Below are 26,420 nucleotides of genomic sequence, written 5' to 3'. Positions count from 1 at the left end.
AGCCTCCTTCTGTTTTACGGTTTGTTCACCTAGTTAATTCTAGCTAATTCTAGCTAATTCTAGCTAGCAGTAAAAGAACAAAGGGGAAAGAAAAGCATTTCCTTTAATCTAGATGGCTTTGTGTCTGGCACTACAAGACAAAGGTGGAGATAGATAAGGTAACATAAATAATAAGCAGAGTTGACCACTATCACCTAAACTTCAGTTTAATAATTAAGATATTTTTAAAAACTTGTGGAAATATTGGAATAAAAGATAAGTTTATTTTGTTGCAAAAAATTTAATTTCATGCATATTTTCATAATTCATATTCCCAAGAATTTTTATGATAAAATTTATTTTAAATAAATTTATTGTAAATTATTTACTTTAAATAAATAAAATGATTCAAGTGCAAATAAAACCTAGTGGTCATATTTGTGTTTATTACTAAACTTTACCCTGTTCCATTGAATTCTACCTCTTTGGCAATGCCACACTATTTTGAATACTACAGCTTTATGTACATTTTATTTTTTACTTATTTTAATTTTTTTAAACTTTTTAAATTTTTAATTAATTTTAACAGACTCAATGTGATTTGTAGATACAATTCTAAGAACATGATATTCCTCCCTCCCTCCTTCCCTTCCTAAACCTTTTTTTAGTTTCTGAGAAAACATATTTTAAAGTCACATTACAGTAAAAAGGCCTAATACTTCATCAAATAAGAAGTTTAATCAGTAAAAAGCAGATCCTTCTTATGCTTAGGTCTCAAAACACAATTAAGATTTATTTGGCCAGCGCTGCGGCTCAATAGGCTAATCCTCCACCTGTGGCGCCGGTAATCCAGGTTCTAGTCCCTGTCAGGGCGCCGGATTCTGTCCCGGTTGCCCCTCTTCCAGTCCAGCTCTCTGCTGTGGCCCGGGAGTGCAGTGGAGGATGGCCCAGGTCCTTGGGCCCTGCACCCACATGGAAGACCAGGAGAAGCTCCTGGCTCCTGGCTTTGGATCAGTGCGGTGTGCCGGCTGCAGTGCGACTGCCGCGGTGGCCATTGGGGGGTGATAACGGAAAAGGAAGACCTTTCTCTCTGTCTCTCTCTCTCACTGTCCACTCTGCCTGTCGAAAAAAAAAAAAAAAGATTTATTTCAAAGACTGAATGTATGTGCATCTGATATATATATATATATATCCAATATATGTGTGTGTGTGTGTGTATATATATATATATATATATATATATGGAGAGATAGAGATAGAAATTGATTCACTGGGTCACCTCCCCAAATGACTGCAACAGCCAGGCTTGAGTCAGGCTGAAGCCAAGAGATAGAAACTCTACACTGGTCTCCCATATGAATGGGGGTACTTGGCCCATCCTCTGTTGTATTCTCGGGTACATTAGCAGGAACCTGTATCAAAAGTGGACCAAATCTCAAATCAGATGTATCAAAAGTGGACCAAATCTGAAATCAAAAGTGGACCAGAACTCAAATCAGATGCTAGTGTTGCAAGCAATGGCTTAACAAACTTTGCCCAAACCCTGGTCCCAGATTTCAAAAAATTTTATACCAAAATAAACATCTATGAATTACATTTTCCATGAACTTTTAAAATATTATTTATTTTTTCGAAAAGGCTAGAGAAAGAGAGACAAAAACAGAGCTCCCATCACTGGTTCACTCCCCTACATGCTTACAACGGCTGGGGGGCTGAAGTTAGGACCTTAGAAACTTAATCCACTGGGCCTGCACTACAGTGTAGCAGTAGGGGTACAGCCTGTGATGCTGGCATCCCATATGGGCACTAATTCAATTCTTGGCTGCTCCACTTCCAATCCAGTTCCCTGCTAAAGGCCTAGGAAAGCAGCAGAAGAAGCCCAAGTGCTTGGGTTCCTGCGCCCATGTGGGAGACTTAGAAGAAGCTCCTAGCTCCTGGCTTCAGGCTGGCTCAGACGAGGCTATTGCAGCCATCTGGGGGAGTGAACCAGCAGATGGAAAGTCTCTCTCTCTCTCTTCTTTCTCTTTCAAATAAACGAATAAATCTTTCAAAAAAAAAGAAAGAAAAGGAACTCAATCCAGGTCTCCCACAGGGATGAAAGGAATCCAACTACTTGGTTATCATCACTTCTCACAGGGTCTATATTAGCAGCAGCCAGAATCAGGAATTAGACCTGGGAGTCAAATCAAGGCACTCCAATTTGAAACATGGGTATCCTAACAGGCATCTCAACAGCTAGTCCAAAACCTGCCCTAATTTTTTCATAAACTTTTTGAAGTATATATATTATATATATTTATATATATTTTTGAAGTATATAGTATATATATTTGAAGTATATATGTAATACATATATGTAATATATATTACAAAATATACACACACATATATTTGAAGTATATGTATACATATATATGTAAATACATACTCATGCATAAACATTTAGAGAAAAAATAGATAATGTGTGATTCAGAAGTTTGAAGTTAATTAAAATTCTAACTATCCATCTGTTGTTTTGGTGATATAATTCAGTTCTGCCTATAAGGATTTACTTAATGTCAAAGGCATACTAGATTCATTTTGATTATGACAATGTACAAGCACTGAAAAACTTCTCTGTGGAAATGTAATAAACTCTGTGGCTTATCTGTTACATGGAAATTACTCCTTGTAGAGAAGTATTAGCTATGGCTAAGGTTGTGCTTGTAACAAACCAACCCTGTTGGTTCAGAGGCAAAAAATAACAATCAGTTATTCTTGTTCACAAATTGTGAGCTGAGTGGAGGTTGGCTAATTTAGGCTGAGATTTACTCAAAGCTACAAGTCATGTCCAAGTTCTCTCCATGTGTCTTTCTTGAACCAAAGGGATTAGTTGGCTGTCAAAGACATATTCTTTACCTGACTGTAACAGAAGCATGAGGGTAAGCACAATTGCTACATAATTTTTCAGACTTTTATTTGTATCATGTGTACTAGTAATCCATAGGCTATTGCTATGGACTGTTCATCTGTTCAAGTCTAAAATTAAGAGCAAAAGAACATCCTCCTGCCTACCCTGACATATTATAAGGGTGGGGGGTATATATGACTACATAACATATAGGAAAGCATACTTCACAAACATACTATGACCAGCCTTTTAAGATCCCATTTGCCACAGCATGTCACATGATGAGCTAAACATCAAGGAGTAATGAGAATTACAGTACTTTTTCTGTGTATGAGAGCAAAATTAAAAGGTTACATAGCGGGTGATGACAGGGAAGGGAAGAAATGAAGCAAATAATTCAACCTCCCACATAAGTGAACAAACCATTCATTTCCCATAAATATTGATAGGTTGATTGATCAATGGATCAGTCTATCTATATTTCCATGATACAAAGTTCCTTTAAAAAGTTTATAGGAAGTGGAATTAAAGATGTTTGTTTCAGTTAAAAAAAAAAAACTGAAATCCAAGCAGATCTTTTATTAGAACACATTTGCATGAACTGTTTCAAGATCTCATGTCCTTATTAGTAAGTATAGGAACTCAAGAGAAAAATCTCAAGGTAGCAGAATTTGCTAATTGGGAAAGCCATAATGAGATGGTTTTCAGAACCTCCTTGGCTTTTATTTAGCAGAGGTGAAGACTTTTAAAAATTTTCTTCCTTCCTTACTTTTCTCCTACAAAAATATTCTTAATTTTCATGACAGTTCTAATTATTTTGTAATATATATTATCTGGTATAAAGAAATTACTATAGTTGGGCAAGCCAATAAAGATGTTCAGCATTCTTACTGTCAAGCATTCTAGAAAAGTGGTTGCCAGCAATATCTTAAATTGTGACATTTGATATAAGATTCTGATGTGACTATTTAATGAAACATGTAAACACAAACTTGACTGGATATGCTTAGTGTCAAGCTCAACTATAAGATTTAGCTGTCAACAAAAATTTAAAAGCTAAAGCAGCACCATAATAACCAAGCATTTTTAAAGTTGTCCTTTATTCATTATAATAATAGCTGATATTTATTGAACTCTTATGAGCACTTTACATGTGATTATTTTTTCACAGAAATTATTTGATATAATTCTTTATATTTCATAGATGAAGGTCAAAGAAATCATTTCTGATGATCACAAACTCATAATAAGAGTTTTTTTCATATGCATTTATGCTTTCATATAGCTCAATTTCTTCAGTTTTTTTTTTTTATATATTTATTTGAGAGGAAGAAAGATCAACAGAGTTATATGTTCACATCCCAGAGCCCACAATATCCCCTGGTTGGGGCAAAAGCTAGGAGCTGAAGAAATCAATTTAGTTGTCTCATGTGTGTGGTAGGAACTCAACCCCCAGAGCCATCACCTGCTGCCTCTCAGGTTCTGCAATACTGAAAGTCAGAATTTAGAGTGAAGCCAAGACTCAAGCACTCTAATATGGGATTTGGGCATCCCATGTGGCATCTTAACCACTGGGTCAAATGCCTGCCGTTAAAAACTTTAGGATGCTCACAATTTTAATATATTTTGGTAAACTTAAAGTACCAAAACATATAAATACATTCAACCAGTTCTAGGCATTAGATATTGATAAAATAATTTCAATAATTCAAAAAAGTGGACATTTAAAGGTTGCTTAATTTGAAGTGTTCCCAACACTTTTTTTTTTTACATTCTTTTATACCATAGTCTTTTGGTAATTTTGTTAAACACAGTTGAAGTTGGATAGACACAATAGCTTTGAGCCTCACATTTTCTTCTCCCAAGGTGACACATTCAGAACAAAAAGAGACATATGCTTCACATAATCATAGAGTGATTGATAAACAGAAAAAAAAAAAAGACAAAGTTCCTTCTTAGAATGAGAAATAAAGAGTATAAGGTAAAGGACAATTTATATACCAGCCAAAGGCCAATTATATTTTGGAACTCACATGAAAAGGATTTGAGTTTAAAAATTAGAAAACACTTGTTAATAATGAGTACTTTAAGAGATCTTGCTAAATGCTTGGTAAAGCATCACTATGCAAAACATGAGCTATTCAAGATAGTAATGAAATGAAGAGAGATAAGATATAGACAATTTTATGATTAAACTTTCACTTTTGAACTTATGACATTTTCCCTCTGTTTGGGGTTCTCATTCTTCAGATTAAGGTTTAAATTAGGCAGTGTTTTGCCTTGCTTAGGACAAGCTTGCCACCTAGTGGCAATGACCACTAACTACAGCATATGGAAATATGCTCAGTGTAAACATGCATACCTTTACCTCAAAACTTAAACCATATATGTATTTTTAATTCAAGAGATGTTCATAGAGCTCCCAAAATGAGCAGGGATTTTGCCCACAATTGTGGGCAAAAATTAAAATGGCTCCTATGGCATAGTCAGTAAGGCCACAGCCGGTTCAAATCCAGGCTGCTCCACAACTGATCCGGCTCTCTGCTGTGGCCTGGGAAAGCAGTGGAAGATGGCCTGAGTTCTTGGGCCCCTGCACCCATACGGAAGACCCAGAAGAAGCTCCCGGGGGCTGGCTCTGTGGCATGGAGGGTAAAGCCACAGTCTGCAGTGCCAGCATCCCAAATGGGCGCCAGTTCAAATCCCAGCTGCTCCACTTCCGATCCAACTCTCTGCCGTGGTCTGGGAAAGCAGTAGAAGATGGCCCAAGTCCTTGGGCCCCTGCACCCATATGGAAGACCCAGAAGAAGCTCCCGGGGGCTGGCTCTGTGGCATGGAGGGTAAAGCCACAGTCTGCAGTGCCAGCATCCCAAATGGGCGCCAGTTCAAATCCCAGCTGCTCCACTTCCGATCCAACTCTCTGCTGTGGTCTGGGAAAGCAGTAGAAGATGGCCCAAGTCCTTGGGCCCCTGCACCCACGTGGGAGACCTGGAAGGAGCCCCTGGCTCCTGGCTTCAGATCAGCACAGCTCTAGCTGTTGCGGCCAATTAGGGAGTGAACCATCGGATGGAAGATCTCTCTCTCTCTCTGCCTCTCCTCTGTGTAACTCTGACTTTCAAATAAATAAATAAATCTTAAAAAAAAGAAAATGGAAAAACCCAACTTCCACTGAACTCTGTGTCATATTAACTCATCTAACAAAACAAGACTACTAAGTAGACATATTATTGTCTCTATCTTACATAATTGAATTTTGAGGCAGGGAGGATAAGTAAATTCCTCAATTTTACACAGCAAAGCATGAATAAAAGTCCAGGCCATTTGACCCAATATCTGTGCTTTTAGCCATTTATGAATGTAAAATTGAAAGTGTGACAAATGCATGCATGAGAAATATGACTTTGTAAGTTTCATTTATTCCTGTTTATTCATACATTCAACAAATACTTATTGAGTACCTTTAACATTGTGGGTACTATTTTTGGCCTTTGGATAAAGTAGCAAATATGACAAAGATTTTCAGTCTTGAAGCTTGTATTAACAACACACACACACACACAGTCAGTCTCCTTATATAACTTGTAGGGTGTTTATTCCATGAAATGAATAATGCAGGGCAAGTGATTAGTGCTGGATCAGGAAGGAGGAACATTATTACCACAGTGTTATGGAAGTTTTCTTTGAGGAAAGGAAATTCGAATACAAATTTACAGAAGAATGTGAGCTGACAGTAAATGTAAATGCCATCAGGAAGGATTGTTTTTCATTTTGCACCCAACTCCCATTGCAACAGGAATGACGGAAGGGGACTGAATGCATGTGGAGGTGAATAGGATATGAAATTGTAGACATGCTTGGAAAGGCTTTACAGGACAAGATAAGAACCTGAGATTTTATTGCAAGTGTAATGAGAAATCATTAAAGATTTAAAGCAGGGAAATAAAATGATGATTATTGTGAGGACAATAGACTACAATGTGCCTAAAGAAGCAAAGAAACTCAACAAGAGGCTATTTTAACACTTCAGAGAAGAGATAACAAGGAAGACAATGAAGAAATCTAATAGTCAATCATACTAAGTTTACAAATAACTGTAACAGGAAATTATACATGTCATAACATGACAAAAATATACAGGATATCAAAAGGACATACTTAGATAACAATAAGGAAAATCATCAAGAGATTGGCCTATGCAGCATGTATGCATTCTGTGACAAGAATATGAATCTCAATTATAAATGATGGATTTTTTAAAAAATTAAAATGAATAGGAAACTAACAGAAGGAGAGATCTAATAAAGCATATTTGAAACTACAAATTGTTTTTTAATTTATTTTTAGTAGCTCCATTAAATCTAGTTAATTCAATGACTTAGAAAATTGGGTACATATAGATGTGTTTATTTCTACAAGATAGATTTCAAAAGCATAATTGATGACTCATAGGCCAGTGTTTAGCTAAGAGTTAAGACAGTATTTGAGATGCCTATATTTCATATCAGAGTGCCTAGGTTCAAGACCCTACTTTGCTTCTGATTCCACCTTGCCTGCTAATACACATCCTGAGGGGCAACAGAGGTGAAGCTTCAAGTAGTTGGGTCCGTACCACGCGTGTGGGACACCTGGATTTACTCCTGGCTCCCAACTTCAGGCGAGCCCAGCCTGGGCTGCTGCAGGCATCTGGGAAGTGAACCAGTAGGTAAGAGCTCGCTGTCTCCCAAATAAGTAAAATAAGAAAAACATTTTTAAAAATTGTTGGCTCAAATAGCACATTTTCATCTTAACCAAAAAACTGTTCAGATTTACTTTTTGAAAAGTTTGTGAAATTGCTAAAAGAAAACTTAGAGGAAATATTTTAAGATACAGGTATAGGTGTTAACTTCTCGAATAAAATATCAAAACTCAGGCAACAAAAGCAAGACTGGACAGATGGGATTATACCAAACTCAGAAGTTTCTAAAAAGCAAGAAGGAAACAATAAACATACATTTTTAGAGGATGGCAGAAAATATTTGCATGCTACTTATCTGACAAAGGATTAATATCCAGAATATATCAGCAACTCAAAAACTTACAATTGACTTTTTTTTTTTTTTTTTAAGTAAGATTCAGAAGCAAGGTAATCATCTAAGAGTAAAATTGCAAAGATGGATTCAGGGTTAGAGAAGAGAAGAGAAAGTGTGGAGACAAAGATTTATTGGAGTGAGGCAGGAGAGAAAGTCAGGTAGGAGGTGATGGTTATGTTTTGAAAACCATGGAAAGGTGCTACTTCAGAGAGGAAGTGGTCAAGTGTGCTAAGTGCTGCTGAGATGAGAACTGGAGAAGCAAATGTGGTAGTGCAGTCGGTTATGCAGCCTTTTGAAACACTGACATCCCATATAGGATTGCTGATTTGAGTTCCAGCTACTTCACTTGTTATCCTGCTTCCTGCTAATGTGCCTGGGAAGACAGCAGATGATGTCTTACTAAACATTTGGGTTTCTACCACCCAAGTGGGAGACCCAGATGGACTTCTCCATTCTGGCTTCAGCCTAGCCCTCCTTAAGCTGTTGGAGGCATTTGGAAAGTGAACCGGTGGATGAAAAATCTCTCTTTCCTTCTCTTCCCCACCACCCCATTTCTTCCTCTTTCTCCACCACACTGTCTTTCAAATAAATAAATAGTTTTTAAAAAGAAGTTCAACAGAGTCAGTAACATGGAAGTAACTACTGATTCTTGCAAGAATGCACTGTGAACTGATGGGCTCAGAAGCCAGACAGAAGTGTGCTTTGCAGTGAGGGGTCAAGAAGAGTAATTATGCCTCTCTCAAAAACACTAATGATGAAGGGAGAATGCTTTAAGAGGCCAGGAGGGAGAAATGGAATCAATACCTTTCCACATTGTAGTTTCCCAAGATTCCAGAATGAGTCTCAGCATTTTTTCCCTGTATTCATGTGGAAAAAACAAACAAACAAACAAACAAACAAACAAAAAAAACGGTGCTTGTGGTAGGATAAAAGACATAATAAAGATACCCAGGCCAGCGCCGTGGCTCAATAGGCTAATCCTCCACCTTGCGGCGCCGGCACACCGGGTTCTAGTCCCGGTTGGGGCGCCGGATTCTGTCCCGGTTGCCCCTCTTCCAGGCCAGCTCTCTGCTGTGGCCAGGGAGTGCAGTGGAGGATGGCCCAGGTGCTTGGGCCCTGCACCCCATGGGAGACCAGGAAAAGCACCTGGATCCTGGCTCCTGCCATCGGATCAGCGCGGTGCGCCGGCTGCAGCGGCGGCCATTTGGAGGGTGAACCAATGGCAAAGGAAGACCTTTCTCTCTCTGTCTCTCTCTCACTGTCCACTCTGCCTGTCCAAAAAAAAAAAAAAAAAAAGAAATACCCAAATATTTCTATGGCCAAGTAAGGAAGCTTGGGGAAAATAAGTAAACCAAAAGTAACGCAAAATAAGATGCTCCTGTATGAGAAAGTGGGTAGTGAAAGAAAATTGATAGAATAAGATGAAACCAACAAAAAACACTACATGATGACAAATCTCCACCAATATATGGAAAAGAGATAATCAGAATGAGATAAAGAACCAAGAATTGGTCAGTGAAGTAAGATAGGATTCCACTAGGTTTCCCTCCTTGTACTCTCCAACTAAGAAAATAAGGTTCAGAAAAAAGCAAGACCCACAATTCTCAAACTATGTGCAAGGGTACCCCAGGTAACTCAGCTACTTCACAGGAGTGCTATAGAATATTTTTAAAATTTGTGAGGATCAAAGAAATACTCATTGTCCATCAGATACTATATAAACTACCTTCTTGAGTTGTTTCTCAATTTCAACATCCATTCCTGTTAAATTCCTTTTAAGAATGTCCTATTTTCACAAAGCTGGGCTTTTGACAGTTACTATCATAAAGAACAAGTGTTTCTTATCAGGAAACAAGGTGGCACATAGGCTGTGCTGGAAAAAAATTGCTCAGAGCATACAGCATCATGAACTCAGAAAGTTTTGAGATCTTCTGGCCTACAGAATAAATGACAACAGTATTTTAAGTAGACTATACCCACTTCCACTGAAACATGGGAAAGATGAAAACACTTTTTATTTTCCTGAAACCCTTTAAATCAAGCCCAAGGTAAAGGCAGCTTAAGAGGTGAGACCTTAATGGACTTTGAAATCGACATTTCAAGTGGACTTGGGCTGATAGTAACTGAAAGTGGCCAGAAAATGAAAACTTCCTGATATACTGACAAAGAAAAGATAAGGCAAATCGAATATAAGTAAAAGAAATTAGTGAGAGAAAATGATTCTGTCATTTTATTATTCACTTGTGATATCTCAATTACAATAGATAAGGACCATTAAACTCTATTTGATACCCCATATATCAACTCTTACCACAGGAAGCAATGGTAAATATGGAAGTGAATCCCTTCATGCATTTGGTAATTGAACAGATATTACAGAATGTCTAATTTGTGCTGAGAATGTTTAAAACACAGAGAATGTGAATGTGAGGGCCATCTGGCTGTGCCATTGATCATTAAGGTTGATTCTGCTGATCTAGCTGGCTACACAGATATTCCCTTCCTCTCTGCTCTAAAGTCAAGGCATATCAGTAGCTGTTAAAATATCCAAAAAAGCCCTCAAGGGATATACAGAAGTCTGTAAAGGACAGTGTTTAAAGATGCCTGCCCCAATCACTTTCTCATTACCCTATTGCTAGTATTTCAAAACACTTACTCACTGAAAGTAATTCATTTATTCATTTATATTATTTAGCATGTTTTTAGTACCAGAATGTAGCCATCAAGAGAGCTGAGATGGCTCTTCCTCCACTTCTCAACAGTGGTGGTATGCACCATAGATTTATAACAGGCTCCTTTCTATTTGCACCCTTATTATTTGGACAGAAATACTATAAAGTTTGACCCCATATGTATTCAGTGTTGAACTTTCCCCAAATCCCAAGCATACATATCCATTCCATATTCCTCCTTTCCCCTACTCCCACCACAATTCCTAACCTAGTGACGTTTTAGTCAGTCTCCTTATGCTTAGTAAATGACATTGTCATCTATTTACTTGGTGGACAATTAGGAGCTCAAGCCACAAATCCAGAATTTATCCCTGATTGCTGTTCTTCAAGTTACTAAAATTTTACTTCCAAAATATATCTCAAGATCCTCCTATGACTACTTCTGCTAAACCCTGTCAGGCTGTGTCTTTTCCCCTGGGCTTCCCCAGTAGCCCAACTTCATGCTTCTCCTATATTTTTTCACATGGCAATCAGAAAAATTTTCATACTAAAATTTGATCATGTCCTCATCTTCCCCAAATACACAACTACTAAACGTCTTTGCGGGGCCAGTGCCGTGGCTCACTTGGTTAATCCTCCGCCTGCAGCACCCGCATCCCATATGAGTGCCGGGTTTAGTCCCGGTTGCCCCTCTTCCAGGCCAGCTCTCTGCTGTGGCCCGGGAGAGCAGTGGAGGATGGCCCAAGTGCTTGGGCCCCTGCACCCGCATGGGAGACCAGGAGGAAGCACCTGGCTCCTGGCTTCGGATCAGCGCAGCGCGCTGGCCACAGCAGCCATTGGAGTGTGAACCAACGGTAAAAGGAAGACATTTCTCTCTGTCTCTCTCTCTCTCACTGTCTAACTCTGCCTGTCAATAAATAAATAAGTCTTCATTACCAATTGCTCTGCATAAAAGCAAGGATCTAAACAAACCTACAAGATTTACATATTGAGTCTCTACCTATTCAACTTTTTTTCCTTGCCAATTAATACTCCATGAGAACAGAATTTTGATGTATTGTTTACTGCTATCTCATTCACATTTATCCAAGGAGAAAATAAAAAGATCAAAGAAATACCTTGCTCCTTCACAGTGTAACAGCTGAACCTAATTTCACTTGGAGTGAAGGGTAGATTTCCGACCCTTTTGAGGTTATGCCTCACTATATTCAGAATCTAAGCAGAATAGTGGGTCACAGTACATACCCCATGTCAGAAGACCAGGGGTCAAATTTTAGCTTTCCCACTCTTTGTATATCCTCCCTTGAAAAAAAGACTACTTACCCATGCACCTAAAATGTATAAGGGTATTTCAAAAAGTTAATGGAAAATAACATGAAAATTTATTTTGGTGCAATTTTGAACTTGATATGCAGGCTTTTATGTACTTGTATGTGTAAAGACATTTATGCATTATGGCATGTCCTAGAGGCTGCCATTTCTGTGAAATGAATCGCTCACCCAAGGCAAAATGCTTGTAGCTATGTCCCTTGCAGTACCTTCTCCGGTTTACCAAAGGACTAGCTAACTCTAGTTATTTCACTGTCAGGACTGCAAAGGCACACTGCTTGTTCCCACACCAAGTTACATCCGCCAGCCTGTCCTATTCACTTCCCCGAGCCAGGGAATAGCCCAGAGGCACAGCCCCGGAGGCGCCGCGCCACGCCACGCCCAGACTCGCACACCCCACCGCGCAGGCGCGCAGTGAGTCCTGCAGTCCCGGGGCACAGACCCGCTGCCGCTCGGGCGGCGAGCTTCCCCGTTCTCTGAGTGCGAGCTTCTGGTAATTTTCATGCCTCTGTGAGCCGTGTTTGCTTTTAACACCTCTGGCGGCTACCTGGGATTTAACTCACTTTATTTGCCTTCACTGTCCGCACCTTGCCTTTCAGTGTGAGGCGTCCCGGACAGCTGCCGCTCGGCCGTGGCGCAGTTCTCGCGAGAAGGAGATCATCTCGCGGTGTTTCCTTGTTACCAGCGTCCTTAGCGCGAGGCGGAAAAGTGCTCGCTGGTGTCGGCTTCTGTTGATGCCGCTGCTTCGCGTCGGGAGGCTTCTTCCTGCGACTTATCTGTTGCCGCTTTTCCAAGGAAAATGGCGGCCCCCGAGCAGCCGCTGCTCGTATCAAGAGGATGCACAAGCTCTACGCTGTCCCCGCCGCGAGGCGACCGAACCCTTCTGGTGAGGCACTTGCCAGCAGAGCTGACCGCTGAGGAGAAAGAGGACTTGCTGAAGTATTTCGGGGCGCAGTCCGTGCGTGTCCTGTCAGATAAGGGGCGACTGGTAAGGTTGTGCGTCCTCCTGAGTATCGCGTGTAGCCCTTGAGTGCTTACCGGGCGGGGGAGGCGCTGACGAAAGGGGCGGAAACGAGTGGAGACGAGGGGCTTGTGTGAGCGGAGGGGCCTCAGCTTCCCCCTTTTACGTCAAAATATCTTGTGTGCGAGGGGGAGTTTGAATTGGCTTGGGTCCGGATTTCGTCACAGCACCGCCAAGAGTGAGAAAGTGAAAAGAGTAGAAATGAAAATAGCTTTATTGTATTCCCGTTGTTGACCAGTCTCCGAATTTCTCAACGCCTCTGAATTTGGGGTACTGGGAGTATTCTTAGGAATAGGTAACAAAGGAGTTTTTAAAAGTTCAGGCTCATTTAGAAACCGTTGTCAAAACACTGATCAGAATAGAGCAGAAAGTGCAATAGCTGTTTGAGTAAACTAGATAGAGGATTTCTGCTAAGTTTTTGACCCAGGTGCTTTTTCATCAAGATTTCCCTACGGGATCTTTTAGGGAAAAATACTTTAACACTTAATAATTCCTACCCACGAATTTGTACAGTTTTATACTTGATGTTTTAGGTAATTTTCTCTTAGTTAAAATAGTAATGGCACTATTCAGTTGCTGCAAAATGATCTGTGATGGGGCAAGACGTCAATGTTTTTAAAAAGTCTCTCCAAGAGACTCCAGTGTGTAGCCAGGAGTGAGAATCCCTAAGTTGGAAGAAAGACCGGTTTTGATGAGTTTGAGTATTACGCATTTCGAGCAAATACAAGTAAAATACCGCATCTGGTTCAACTGAAGTACACTTAGTTAGATCATCTTGGATCTAATTAGATAAAATTGGGACGTGTGATGTAAGTAAGCAACACTTAATAAGCATTTACAAGAACTCAGTATAGTGTATAGTGTAGGTGTATTGTAAATAGGGGCTATTTTATATTTTTAGATGGGTTAAGAGTGATCCTCTGAGGATAGTAGGGGTTTTTAAACTTCAGATATGTTTCACAATTTATATAAATAAAGCCTGCATGGAGTATGTTTATACCTTTATATGAAAAATGTTGCATAGCTTTCATCTCAAAAAGTCCGACCCAAAAAAAGACTCAAAATCACTGAACTGAAATCAGTCATCAGTTTAAATGTACCATCATTTTATTAATGTGCCACATTCCTCCATTAGTACTGTTAGGAAAATGGCACAGTCTTATCTATGGCACAATCTACTCCCTGACACCATCCTAGGCTTTATTGCTGGATGCCAGGTGGGCATATGGCCCAATCACCAATGTCAAGCTCCACCCCCATCCTAATTGGATTCCCTGCTACTTCCCTGCCTGTCCTCCACAAAGTTTTAAAAGGACCTGTTCCTGAACACGTCTCTCTCTCCTTCCACTCTCCCCTCCTCTCTCTCTCTTGCTCGTTCTCTCTTGCCCCTCTCCTTTCTCTCTCTCCCCCTCTCCATCTCCTGCCCCCTGTCTCTCACACTCTCCTTTTCCCTCTTTTCCTTCTTTGCCCCTTCCTTCTGGTCTGTCGGGTTTCCCCCAATAAACTCTTTCCCTTACTCCGGTGTTTGGTGTGTTTTGTGGCAGCCTTACAAGTACAACATCAGATTTCTTTATGGGTAACTGAAATTATACTGGAAGTAATTTGTACCTTAAATTTGTTTCAGAAACATACAGCTTTTGCTACTTTCCCTAATGAAAAAGCAGCCATAAAGGTATGATTTTCTTTACTATTGAAGTTATCAACAATTTCCTGTATCTAATCTTGGTACAAAAATGGGAAGAACTATTAAACTTTAGTTTTTAAAAACTTTCAAAAGAGTTAACATTCCATGTGTTTGCCCAACAGACTATATTTGTTTTGGCAATTAACAGATCTTTTTGTCTAACATTTAGGTAATGGTATGTAAGAATAGTGAAATAAATCAAAATTAGCAGCATATATAACTAAAAAAATGGCAAGTTCAAAGCATGTGAAGATAACTAACTGTTGGGAAGCAAAATGGTTTACGTATTAAAGGAGAGTGAATATACACACAGAGAGTACTTCAAAAAGTTGAGCAAAAAGCATGTTAGAAAAACTATGCATAGATTTCAAGAAGCTTTCAAAGCAGTAAATTTACCTTTGAATTCCATTTTTCCATTAACTTTGTGAAGTCTCAGAATCATTTGCAAAGTAAGTGGCCTTTCACATAATCTCTAATGTTTGGTTGTTTTTTGAGAGATCAAGCGAGATGGACCTTGCAGATTTGAGGTACACAAAGTAAAGATTTAGGACATGGAAATGTGTAAGTAGGTCAAGGGCTAAGGGTTGTGATGGAAATAGGAATGGAAAAATAGACTGAGTAGAAGAGACATATACTAAAGGCACTTGATACTTTTGACCTAGCTAATAATATGAACAGGCCTGTGAAAGATACTTGGTGGAATTTATATCATGGATCCAGTGTGGAGAAATATTAAATATAGCAAGTCCAAATAGAAAGCTGTTAAAATGGCCAGGGTGAGAATAAGTATCTGAAGAAGGTGATCCAGTGACAAAGGGTAAAGAAGTATACTTGATAAAGATCATGTTGGTAGGCCTTGTGATGTAGGGTTGAAAGAGTGAATAGTTCAGATATGTGGACTGAGTTGTTAGGTTGTCAGATTAGCTTCTCTGGGCAGTGAGAGTAGGAAGATGTTTACAAAGGTACATAATGAATTCAAATGTCATTTGTTAACTTTGAAAAGTCCTTGCTACTTCAATGGAAAGAGCTAGTAAACATTTAAAAATATTAGCCTAGAGCTGAGGCAAGGTCAAGAACTCAGATTCTTCAACCTTATGAATAGATACTACCAAATGAAAGGTGAACTAGTAGAAAAGACTGGGTGAGAGTAGTATTTTTTTTTAAAAGAAAAATGTAGAATTAGGAAATAAATTACCATGGATGTAGAGAGTAGTTTTAAGAAAATGAGATCCAGTGATGACACAAAATGCAGAATGAACAAAATGTAATAGTTAGTGATTTTTATTATGAAACAGAAGTGACCCAAATTCTCATCAGTAAGGGAAACAGATACTTCAAATGGTTATGCGGAGTGAGCATCCATAAATTGAAAATCTGAAATACCCCAAAATTTGAAACTTTTGAATGACAATATGGTGCCATGAGTGGAGGAAAAGCTACATCTAACATCATGTGACAGTTGTAGTAAAAATGCAGGTGCACTAAAAATATTGTGTACAGTTACCTATAGACTATGAGTATTACAAGGTTTATATGAAACACATATGAATTTAACATGTTGAATTGGGTCTCATCCCTTAATATACCTCATTATGTATATGCAAATATTCCAAAATCTGCAATCTAAAACACTTCTGTACTAACCATTTTGGATAAGGGATATTTAATCTGTATATCCATATAATGGATTCCCAGCTATAGATGTATTAGTAAATGGTAATAGCCCAGATAGACTGCATGAAAAAGGTTTCAAAAATTGTAATATAACCTCACATTTTTCTGAAAACAGATAGTAAACCTGTTAATATATTCCAAGAAAAAAATGTGGCAGAACTAAATACCTAATTGTTTAAAAATGTGGTTCTCTGAAAGTGGAATTTCAGAAGGTTTTCACATTATATTTTTGCCATGTATAGGGGACTTCTTTTTCCAAAGAAAAAGACTTTTAAAATTAGTGCCATAAGTTATAAGTACAATATAGTAATGTAAAAGGCATAATTTTATTATCATAATTAACTGGATGAGAGGTCATGGAGCTAGCCATTGTCTGTGGTGATGTTTGCAGTAAAGTGAGTGGGTTAGAGGATAATGGTGGTGATAGAGCTTTTAGATTACAGTACACTTAACTTTATTGGCAACTGGTAAATAAACAAAGGGAGAAATATGAATAGGAGAATAAGGATAGAATAAGAGTAGGTACCTAAGGGGGGATTATTAATTCAAAATTTAATTTTTATTAAATTAACCATTAAAAATGAGAAGTCATCCTTGAAAATAACAGAATGTATGACATCCATTTTGAAAGGAAACAAGTTGAGGCAACTCAGATTAAATGACCTCTGTTTTAGATCACCAAGGATGCACTGATAGTGAAGTGATCTAGAATTGATTGAGGGTCTTGAAAATTACTGAAGCATTATAAAACTTTTTGTGTGATAAAAATAAGGATTCAAATTTGGTTGCATAGTTATGATAGAATGAAATTATAGTCTCACTTAAGGCCTAAAGTTCCATTTGTTCAAAAAATATTAAGTGCCTCTTATGTATTAGATGTTATTTTGAGTTTTGGGATATATTAGTAAAAAAACAAGTTGCCCTTATTTTTACACAGACTCTTGAGGTAAGATAAACTACGTGATAAACTTAATTCTTTGATATTTTAAAAGACATATGGTTAAAAAAAAAGCAGTGAAATCAGGAGGTGCTGGATATGGAAAGTTCAGGTTGCAGTTAGGGATAGGATCATATTTCAGAAGCAATTTGAAGGAGAAAAACAGAGCAACTGGAATAGAAGGCCCTAGGGTAGCAGGATGTCAGTCATTTCAAGGAAGCCACTGTGACTGAAACAGATGAAATTTGGGTGAAGATTATTGGATTTGAAGTTGGAAGTCATAGAATCAATATCATGTACATGCATGTGAGAAAGACTGTAGATTTTACTTAGTATGATGGGTAACTACTAGAGTATTTTGAGCAAAGAAGTGACATGAGACAACATATTTAAAAGGATCACGTTGGCTGTTATTTTGAGAATAGACTAAAGGATAGGAAGAGTAGAAACTAGAAGTGATAGTATGTTTTAAAAGATTATTAGGTTGGCCGGCGCCTCGGCTCACTAGGCTAATCCTCCTCCTTGTGGCGCTGGCACACCGGGTTCTAGTCCCGGTCGGGGCACCGGATTCTATCCCGGTTGCCCCTCTTCCAGGCCAGCTCTCTGCTGTGGCCAGGGAGTGCAGTGGAGGATGGCCCAGGTGCTTGGGCCCTGCACCCCATGGGAGACCAGGATAAGTACCTGGCTCCTGCCATCGGATCAGCGCGGTGCGCCAGCCACAGTGCGCCGGCCGCGGCAGCCATTAGAGGGTGAACCAATGGCAAAGGAAGACCTTTCTGTCTGTCTCTCTCACTGTCCACTCTGCCTGTCAAAAAAAAAAAAAAAAAAAGATTATTAGGTAATTCAGTCCACAGGATGATGGTTACTTGAACCGGAGTGATAGCTATGGGAGGTAGTAGGCAGTGGTTAGATTCTGGTTATATTTTGGAGGTAGAAGCAAATGGGATTTCCTGATGCCTTTGGTATGCAAAGAAGGAAAGAAAAGTTAAAGATGTTTATAAGAGTTTAGACCTGAGTAAGTGGAAGAATGGAATTACTGTAAATGAAAATGAGGGGAGGGCTGTAGTAGACAACATTTGGGGTAGAGAAGAGAGATTAGTGGTTCAGTTTCTGAACCATTAATTTTGACGCACCTGAAAGGAGCAGTTCATTATGTGAATACATGTTCCTCATTTGAGGACAGTTCTGGCTAAAGTTAAATATTGGAGAATAATCAGTCTAGAGGTGATATTTGAATTTTAGATGCTAGATTAAATTACCAAGAGCATTTGTTTAGAGAGACCAAGATTAGAACTCTGGGATATTTCAACATTAAGAGTAAGATTGAGCAGTAGAAAACAGTTAGGAAGAAAACTGAAAGAATGGTGTCTTGAAACCTAGTAAATGATTTCTATGAAGGAGGGAGTGATCAACTAATTTAAATGTAGTATAATGAAGACTAAGAGTTTTGGCTTGACAATAAAGAATTTGAGGTGGTCTAGTGAACTGATTAATTGGACTAGGCTTGAGACTGATGAGAGGAATTGTTGATAAAGAGTTTAGATAACTGTTGTGGAAGTTTACTGCAAGAATTTATTTTTATTTTAATGGGCTGTGTAGTGAGGTCATAGCAAAAGAAAAAAATTTAGATGGGAGAAATAGGAGCATCATCTTTGTATACTGATGTGGGTGATCAAGTAGATCATATAAGTAATTAATAATATAGATAAGAACATTCTCCCCATACATTTCCAGACCTAACTAAATAAAGACCCTTGAAGAGAGGGGGAGAGGATGGTATTCAGTATGCAAGTCAAGAAGCTGGATATGTAGATTGTTAATATGTATAACAGATACAGAATGTAGACTGTTTTGGTTCAGGTGCCAATTGCTAGGGCATTATGGTGAGAGTTCAAAGTTCTCATTTAGTTATTTCAGTTTTCTTTAAGAAAGAAGCAAATTACTAGGCTAAAAGAGTGGGAAAGGAATATTAAGTTAAATTAAAATGAAAATGTACAAAATACTCTCTCAGAGATAGGTAGAAAATAATGAACCAAAAATTTTGTGTGTATTTGTGTGGTGTCCTTAAGTGCCATCTTGAGATTTTTGGTTGTGTTTATGAATTTAAAGTGAGACCAGGCAGGTTTATATTCCTTACTTAGCCATTAGTGGGTGCCTGGGTATAAGTAGAGTTGGATTTTTCCAGTTTTTCATTTTGCTAAATTAGAGGAGGCAATCATTAAATGAATAATAAAGACTTAATAGCTTGAGAATAGAAATAATTAAGACAAGGAAATTATAGCATTAACTAAAAAATGTATAAATCATTTTTGTATATGATCTGTAACAAAGTTTTGAGTACAGTCATCAATTTTTCTACTCTTCTAACTGAAGGCACTGACAAGACTTCATCAGCTGAAACTTTTAGGTCATACTTTAGTTGTTGAATTTGCTAAAGAACAAGATCGAGTTCACTCTCCATGTCCTGCTTCAGGCACTGACAGAAAAAAAAGGTATGTAGGTACTCAGGTTTTCCTCACCTTTTAAAGTAAATCAGTTACATATTTACTAGATTATTTTCAGATTTAGTAAGTAAATAATTTTAAAGAGTAATGATATGTTTCTCTGTTAAGCCTAGTACAGCCTTTATTTTTGCTTCTTTTTATGCATTAGGAACTGGAGTGTCAATTTAACATTAGAATTAGTCAGTATAAAGTGGGAAGCAAGTAGGGTGAAAAGCATTCAACTTTTGGTAGAGGGAAAATAACCACAAATGAGCATCCCTTATCTGAAATGCTTGGACCAGGAGTGTTTCAAATTTTTAATTTTTTTCTTTCAGAGTTTGGGATATTTACATATACTTGATGTAGGTATTTGGAGAATAGGCCTAAGTCTAGAAACAAATTCATTTATGTTTCATTTATACCTTATGCACATATGCTGGAGGTAGTTTTATATACTATTTTTAGCTAACTTATGTTTTATTTGGAAGGCAGAGACAGAGTTCTTCCATAGGCTGTTGGAGGGAGACAAAGAAATAGAGCGAGATCTTCCAAGTGCTGGTTTACTGCCAAATACCTGCAATACTGAGGGCTGGATCAAATCAAAACCAGGAGCTCAGAACTCAGTCTTGGTCTCCTACAGTGATGGCAGGGATTCAAGTATTCCCATTACCTGCTGCTTCCTAAGGTGCACTTTAGCAGGGAACTGGATATAAAGCAGAGCTGGACTATGAACCGAGGCACTCCAATATGGGATGTATGCATCCTAAGCAGTATGTTAACTGTTGTGCCACACAAGCAACCCATGTACTTCCATTGTAACTGCAACCTGTCATATAATGTCAGGTGTGATATTTGCTACTTGTGGCATCATGGCTGTCCTCAAAAGGTTTTGAATTTTGGAGCATTTCAGAATTTCAGATTAGGGATGCTCAACCTGTAGTATGAAGTCCTAATATTAGAGATAGCAAGGTGTCAGAATAGGCATGGCTTTTGAAATGAAATACTGGTTTTGTTTTTCAGTTATGACATTTTATAGTTATACAACCTTTACAAATTTGATTTACACTAGTGTTTCTCAAAATGTGGTCCCTTGACCAGCTGTTTCATTTGAGAACTTGGTTCAAATATAAAATCTTCAGCTTTTTCCAGAATTACTTAATTAGAAACCTAAGGAGGAGGGTGGGGGAGAAGTAAAGTTAAGGTCCTAGAAAGCTCTGCGTTTTAACAAAACCTGTAAATGATTGGGGTATACATTAAAGAAATTTGAGTACCACTATTTGCATCATTTAAATTTCTGTTTTATTTTTAATTGATGAATTGTACCATCTGCATGGACTTTGAAGAGTAAATTAAAATGTGTACTGTCTTATAATAATATAGACTAGAAGGTATTCTGTGAATGTTAATTCTATATCCCTTTTCATTAGCATTTGCTTGAGAAATACTTGAGAAGATTTTAATTGGAACTGTTTTCATAATGCCATGTTTGAAAAAATAATTTGTGTTTTTTGAATGTAGTTTCTCACTTTTTCTAAAAATAAGACCGTCTTTCATTATGTTCTAGATCTGATGACATTGTGGAAGATGATAAAGAAAAGAAAGAAGTTGATTGCTTAACAATAGAAAATGGAATCGCACCAAACCATGGGTTAGAATTTGTTCTTTTAGTCTTTTGGTTTTGTGGTTCTATGTATGTATATTGCAAATAATATAATTTTTAAAATAAGTACATTTTACACATGTTATATGTTTTCTTCTTTTTTATTTGAAACACACAGAGAAAGAGAGATACAGACACAGAGATGTTCCATCTTCTGGTTCAGTCCCTAAATGCTTCCAACAGCCAGGGATGGGCCAGTTTGAAGCCAGGAGTCAAGAACTCAATTTGTGTCTCCCACATAGTGACAGGGACCTGAGTACTTGGGCCATCACCTGGTGCCCTTCAGGGTATGCAGTAGCAGGAGGCTAGAATTGCAAGCAGTGCTGGGACTCAAATCTAAACTCTGGACTATGAGCTGTGGGCATCCAAGTGGCATCTTTACCACTATGCCAAATGCCAGTTCCTCATATATGTTTTTAATATGTTAAATAAACCTTTTGAGCTGAGTTTGTCACTGAATTTACTTCAAAGGAAGAATCCATTAACATGTTTGGAGGTATAAGTAAGAAATAACTCATTTTTCTGTGATGAAATCACAAGGCAAGTTTCCTTTTAAATATACCCATTTAACTCTAAGGAACAAGGCAAATCTAAGAGTATTGTATCATTTGAGTAATTTTGTATGTTATCAGATTATTTATTTATATATATTTATATTTATATATTAAAATATGCCAAACATTTATTTTTTTATTTAGGCTGACTTTTCCTCTGAATTCATGCCTCAAGTATATGTACCCACCACCTTCAAGCACAATCCTAGCAAACATAGTAAATGCTTTGGCAAGTGTGCCTAAATTCTATGTACAGGTAAATAAAGTTTATTTTCCTAAAGGTATATGTTTGTATAAATTAGTTATTTTGTTGTCCTGATTTCCATACTAGTTTTTAATGTTAGAGAAATTCAATATAGGTAATGATAAAATAATATTTTAAAGATAATGAACTACTCTGTACTACTTTGAAGTAAAGTTTTTTATAAACTGTAGTATGAATTGATACTAGTAAACAGAAGCTAATTTGGAAATGTTTCTGATAATACTCTGTTGCTTTAAAGTACATGCAGAGAGCTTTAAAGTAAAAGATATAGTTGACTTTCAGAAAATGCTTGACAGTTTCTAAAGTAATAGCATACTTCTTTGAAATACAAAATATAAATGATGTTTATTTTTCTCATTGTACTTTTTAGTGTTTCACATTTACAATAAGCAGGAAAAAGATTTAAAAATATTTCTGTGGGTGTTGCATTGCAAGAATATTTCATTCTTAGTAATTGGAGTAATTTTGTAGTAGTAGACAAACATTTTAGGATAGGAGGGCTAATCTGCTGAGATTTAGCAGTGTCCTACTTTCTTCTAGTATTATAAAGGTAAATGAGAATTTAACTTTGAATTAAGTTATTTAGTAATGTTATTTTGACTTTTTTTACATAAAATATGGAAAAGATGTGTTATATCCTTAATACTGTGTGATTTGAAATGTTTTATTACTTAAAGGTGCTTCATCTTATGAATAAAATGAATTTGCCCACACCTTTTGGACCAGTTACTGCAAGACCTCCTATGGTAAGAAAGCTCCCAGAATTTTAAGAGTCAAGAGTTCTTTTCCTGAGTGAGATTAATTGAGCTAGAATGCACAAGTGTTGTAACAACTTCTGGTACAGATTGAAAATAAGTAACAGTGAAGTAATATAATAATATTGAAAATAAGTAACAGTGAAGTAATATAATAATATTAAGTCTTAGCCCTCGCCCTGATTGTTGATGAACAACTTAATATGTTATCCCTCTTAGTATTTTTTTTGTTTGTTCTACTTAATACTTTTGGTTGAATACTGTAATCAATACACAATTCTTCTTAAGTGCTGAAACTTAACTGAAAAGTGATCGCTGTTAAATGCAAGAGTGGGAATAAGAGAGGGAAGAGATGTGCAATTCAGGACATGCTCAAGCTGACTTACTTCAGTTAGAAACATACCAGGGGATTCCAGTTCAATCCCATCAAGGTGGCATGTACCAATGCCATCTAACTAGTCCCAGTGATCAATTTCTGTTCACAATTGATCATAATGATAGGACTAAGAACCAAAGGGATCACTTAAACAAGAACAGTGTCTGCAAATACTAGCTGATAGAATCAAAAAGGGAGAGAACAATCCAACATGGCAAGTGAGATATACAGCAGACCCATAGAATGGCAGATGTCCTAAACAGCACTCTGGCCTCAGAATCAGCCCTTAAGGCATGCAGATCCGGCTGAAAAGCCCATGAAAGTATTTTAGGCATGGAAAGCCAAGACACTCTGGGGAAAAAAAAAAAAAAAAAAAACACCTAAATGAAAGATCTCCGCGAGCGAGATCCCAGTGGAAAGAACAGGTCATCAAAGAAGGAGGTACCTTTCTCTGAAGGGAGGAGAGAACTTCCACTTTGACCATGGCCTTGTCTAAATATGATCAGAGTTGGTGAACTCAGGGGGCTTCCATAGCCTTGGCAGTTCATGACAAGAGCCTAGGGTGTGCACTTACTCGTCATGTAGGAGCTCTGTCTTTAGTGTGCTGTACATTGAGATTTAATGCTATAACTAGTACTCAAACAGTATTTTTCACTTTGTTTCTGTGTGGGAGCAAACTGTTGAAATCTTTACTTAATGTATGCTAAACTGATCTTCTGTATATAAAGAGAATCGAAAATGAATCTTGATGTGAATGGAAGGGGAGAGGGAGTGGATAAGGGGAGGGTTGCGGGTGGGAGGGACGTTATGGGGGGGAAGCCATTGTAATCCATAAGCTGTACTTTGGAAATTTATATTCATTAAATAAAAGTTTAAAAAAAAAGTCTTAGAACTGAAAATCAAGGAAGGTCAGAACATTAAAAAATACTCTTTTTTTATTTAATTGTTTTAAATATTTATTTATTTGTAAGGCAGAGATACAGAGAGCATGAAGGAGAGATGGGTGGGGGGTGGAGAGAGAGAGAGATAGAGATAGATCTTCCATCCACTGATTCATTCCCCAAATGACTACAAAGGCCAGAGCAGGACCTGGCCCAAAGCCAGGAGCCAGGAACTTCCTCCTGGGCTCCCACAAGGGTGCAGGGGCCCAAGCGCTTCTACATTCCCCCACTGCTTTCCCAGTTGCATTAAAGGGAGCATCCTGGTGCAGTAGCCAGGACTCAAAGGAATGCCCATATGGGCGTGCCTGTGCTACAGGCAAGCACCTCCTTTCGGCATGGTAGCAGGCCCACCAAAAATGCTTTTGATGATGGATTCCATCCTTTTCTTTCAGTGTTATTTAACTTTAACCCAGAGTGTTGTGCCATTAAGTATGATAATTGCATTAGACTAAATTATCTAAAAGTTCTATTGTTCAACATTGCTTTCTTGCAAATATTCACTTACAAATGACAAAAAGATAACTAATACTTTTATTAGGATTTTTGTGCAAATCAAGTGATTTACGCAGTTGACTGGGTCCTTGAAATTAATTTGCTGTAGTACTCTATATAATAATACTACAAAATTATTTGAGTGTTAACATAAATAGAAAAAAATTGATTTGGGGCTGATTGCTTTTTTCCTGTATATATTACTTTCCTAATTTTTCCTTGTAACACCAACACAAGTTTGATTTGTTGCAAGGCTATTAGTTAAGGTTATGCTAACTTACAAATCAAAACAAAACTTAAATTTTTTGTCTTAATACAATAAAAGTTATTTTTTTGTTCATTTCTTTTTCAAAAAGAGGGCAGAGGCATATACTCTTATACTGTTATTCCTTTTTTTTTTTTTTTTAAGATTTATTTATTCATTTGAAAGTGCAAGAGAAGGAGAGACAGAGAGAGGGGGAGAGAGAAAGAGAGGTCTTCCATCCATTGATTCACTCTCCAATTGGCCACAACGGCTGGTGCTGTGCCGGTCTGAAGCCAGGAGCCAGGAGCTTCATCTAGGTCTCCTGTGTGGGTGCAGGGACCCAAGCACTTGGGCTATCTTCTGCTGCTTTCCCAGGCGATTGCAGAGAGCTGGATGGGAAGTGGAACGGTCGGGACTCGAACTGGCACCCATACGGGATTCCAGTGCTACAGACGGTGGCTTTACATGCTGCCCCACAGTGCAGGCCCCATACTGTTATTCATAAAACTTAAGTTGTTTCCACCATGTGCTTCTTCATGTTGATTAGGCCATTATCACATAGTCTGCAGAAATGAAGAGTGTATGATATTTAGAATTTTGGCTAAAGCCCAGTTGCATAATGGAATATAACTGCAAAAGAGGTTTGTAAATTTAGTTTAGCTTGATACCAAGGAATAAGAAACAAGTTTTGTGATTAATGGTTGCCAGGGCAAGTTTTCCCTGAATATGCATTGAATGTATACCATAAAGTGAAGAGAAATGAGAGTCATGTGGAAATGGTTTATTTATTCTGACTTCATAGATTTACATAGTATTTTTTTGTTTTGTACTTTTAATTAGTATGAAGACTATATGCCATTGCATGCACCTCTTCCACCCACATCTCCTCACCTACCTGAGGAACCTCCTTTACCAGACGAGGATGAGGAATTATCTAGTAAAGAATCAGAATATGAGAGCAGTGATGATGAGGATCGACAGAGGTTTGTAATATGAACTATTTGTTTAGATTCTAAGAAATGTTTTTTTTTTTTTTTGTCTGTGGGAAAGAGACTCTCATTTTCTTTGTAAAGCTTGCATATAATTCTTTAAAATTTAAAGACATCAGAATTTGTCCCCAGCTTACCCCTTCTCTTACCCCCTCAAGCATATATAGTAGCCATAGAAAATAAATTATCAAGATCTAATGGCAATTTTTGGATTTTGTGTCATTTTTTAGATTGATGATTATGGTATTATATAGTTAAGTCTCATTATTTGTTATTCTCATATTCGTCAGTCTTCCTACTTGCTAAAGTTTGTGGCCTCCAAATCAATTCTTAATTGTATAACCATTTTTTTGTGGATATGGGCATGAATAGTATGGTGAAAAATTTGTCACTTGACATACCTGCTCCT

General features: G+C 37.7%; 1 protein-coding gene and 1 long non-coding RNA gene across 35 annotated transcripts in view; one reads left to right on the top strand and one right to left on the bottom strand.

Moving 5' to 3' along the window:
* LOC103350106 (uncharacterized) overlaps positions 1 to 12,654 on the bottom strand; it is a 271,720-nt gene extending 259,066 nt beyond the window's left edge. For 16 of the 24 annotated variants that reach the window (XR_016237148.1, XR_016237138.1, XR_007923524.2 and 13 more), the window contains exon 1: positions 12,500 to 12,634. This is a non-coding gene — a long non-coding RNA (uncharacterized LOC103350106). Of the gene's footprint in view, positions 1 to 405; positions 1,099 to 12,499 lie in introns of those variants that run through there. The other 8 variants (XR_016237146.1, XR_016237152.1, XR_016237145.1 and 5 more) reach the window with 4 other exon arrangements.
* An 81-nt stretch (positions 12,655 to 12,735) lies between these two features.
* RNPC3 (RNA binding region (RNP1, RRM) containing 3) overlaps positions 12,736 to 26,420 on the top strand; it is a 40,468-nt gene continuing 26,783 nt past the window's right edge. For all 11 annotated transcript variants that reach the window (XR_011390129.2, XR_016237130.1, XR_016237132.1 and 8 more), the window contains exons 1-7: positions 12,736 to 12,924; positions 14,582 to 14,629; positions 19,626 to 19,744; positions 21,300 to 21,383; positions 22,094 to 22,205; positions 22,892 to 22,960; positions 25,863 to 26,005. Coding sequence is in view for 5 of the 11 variants with exons in the window: in XM_070076933.2 (XP_069933034.1) it covers positions 12,736 to 12,924; positions 14,582 to 14,629; positions 19,626 to 19,744; positions 21,300 to 21,383; positions 22,094 to 22,205; positions 22,892 to 22,960; positions 25,863 to 26,005 (764 nt within the window). In the remaining 6 variants the exon portion in view is untranslated. The remainder of the gene's footprint in view (positions 12,925 to 14,581; positions 14,630 to 19,625; positions 19,745 to 21,299; positions 21,384 to 22,093; positions 22,206 to 22,891; positions 22,961 to 25,862; positions 26,006 to 26,420) is intronic.

The sequence above is a fragment of the Oryctolagus cuniculus genome, chromosome 7, assembly GCF_051225735.1.
Source record: "Oryctolagus cuniculus isolate XC-2025 breed Fujian yellow rabbit chromosome 7, ASM5122573v1, whole genome shotgun sequence".
Taxonomy (NCBI): Eukaryota; Metazoa; Chordata; class Mammalia; order Lagomorpha; family Leporidae; genus Oryctolagus; species Oryctolagus cuniculus.
The sequence above is the reverse complement of the archived record's forward strand: the minus strand, read 5'-3'. Positions and strand labels throughout refer to the sequence as shown.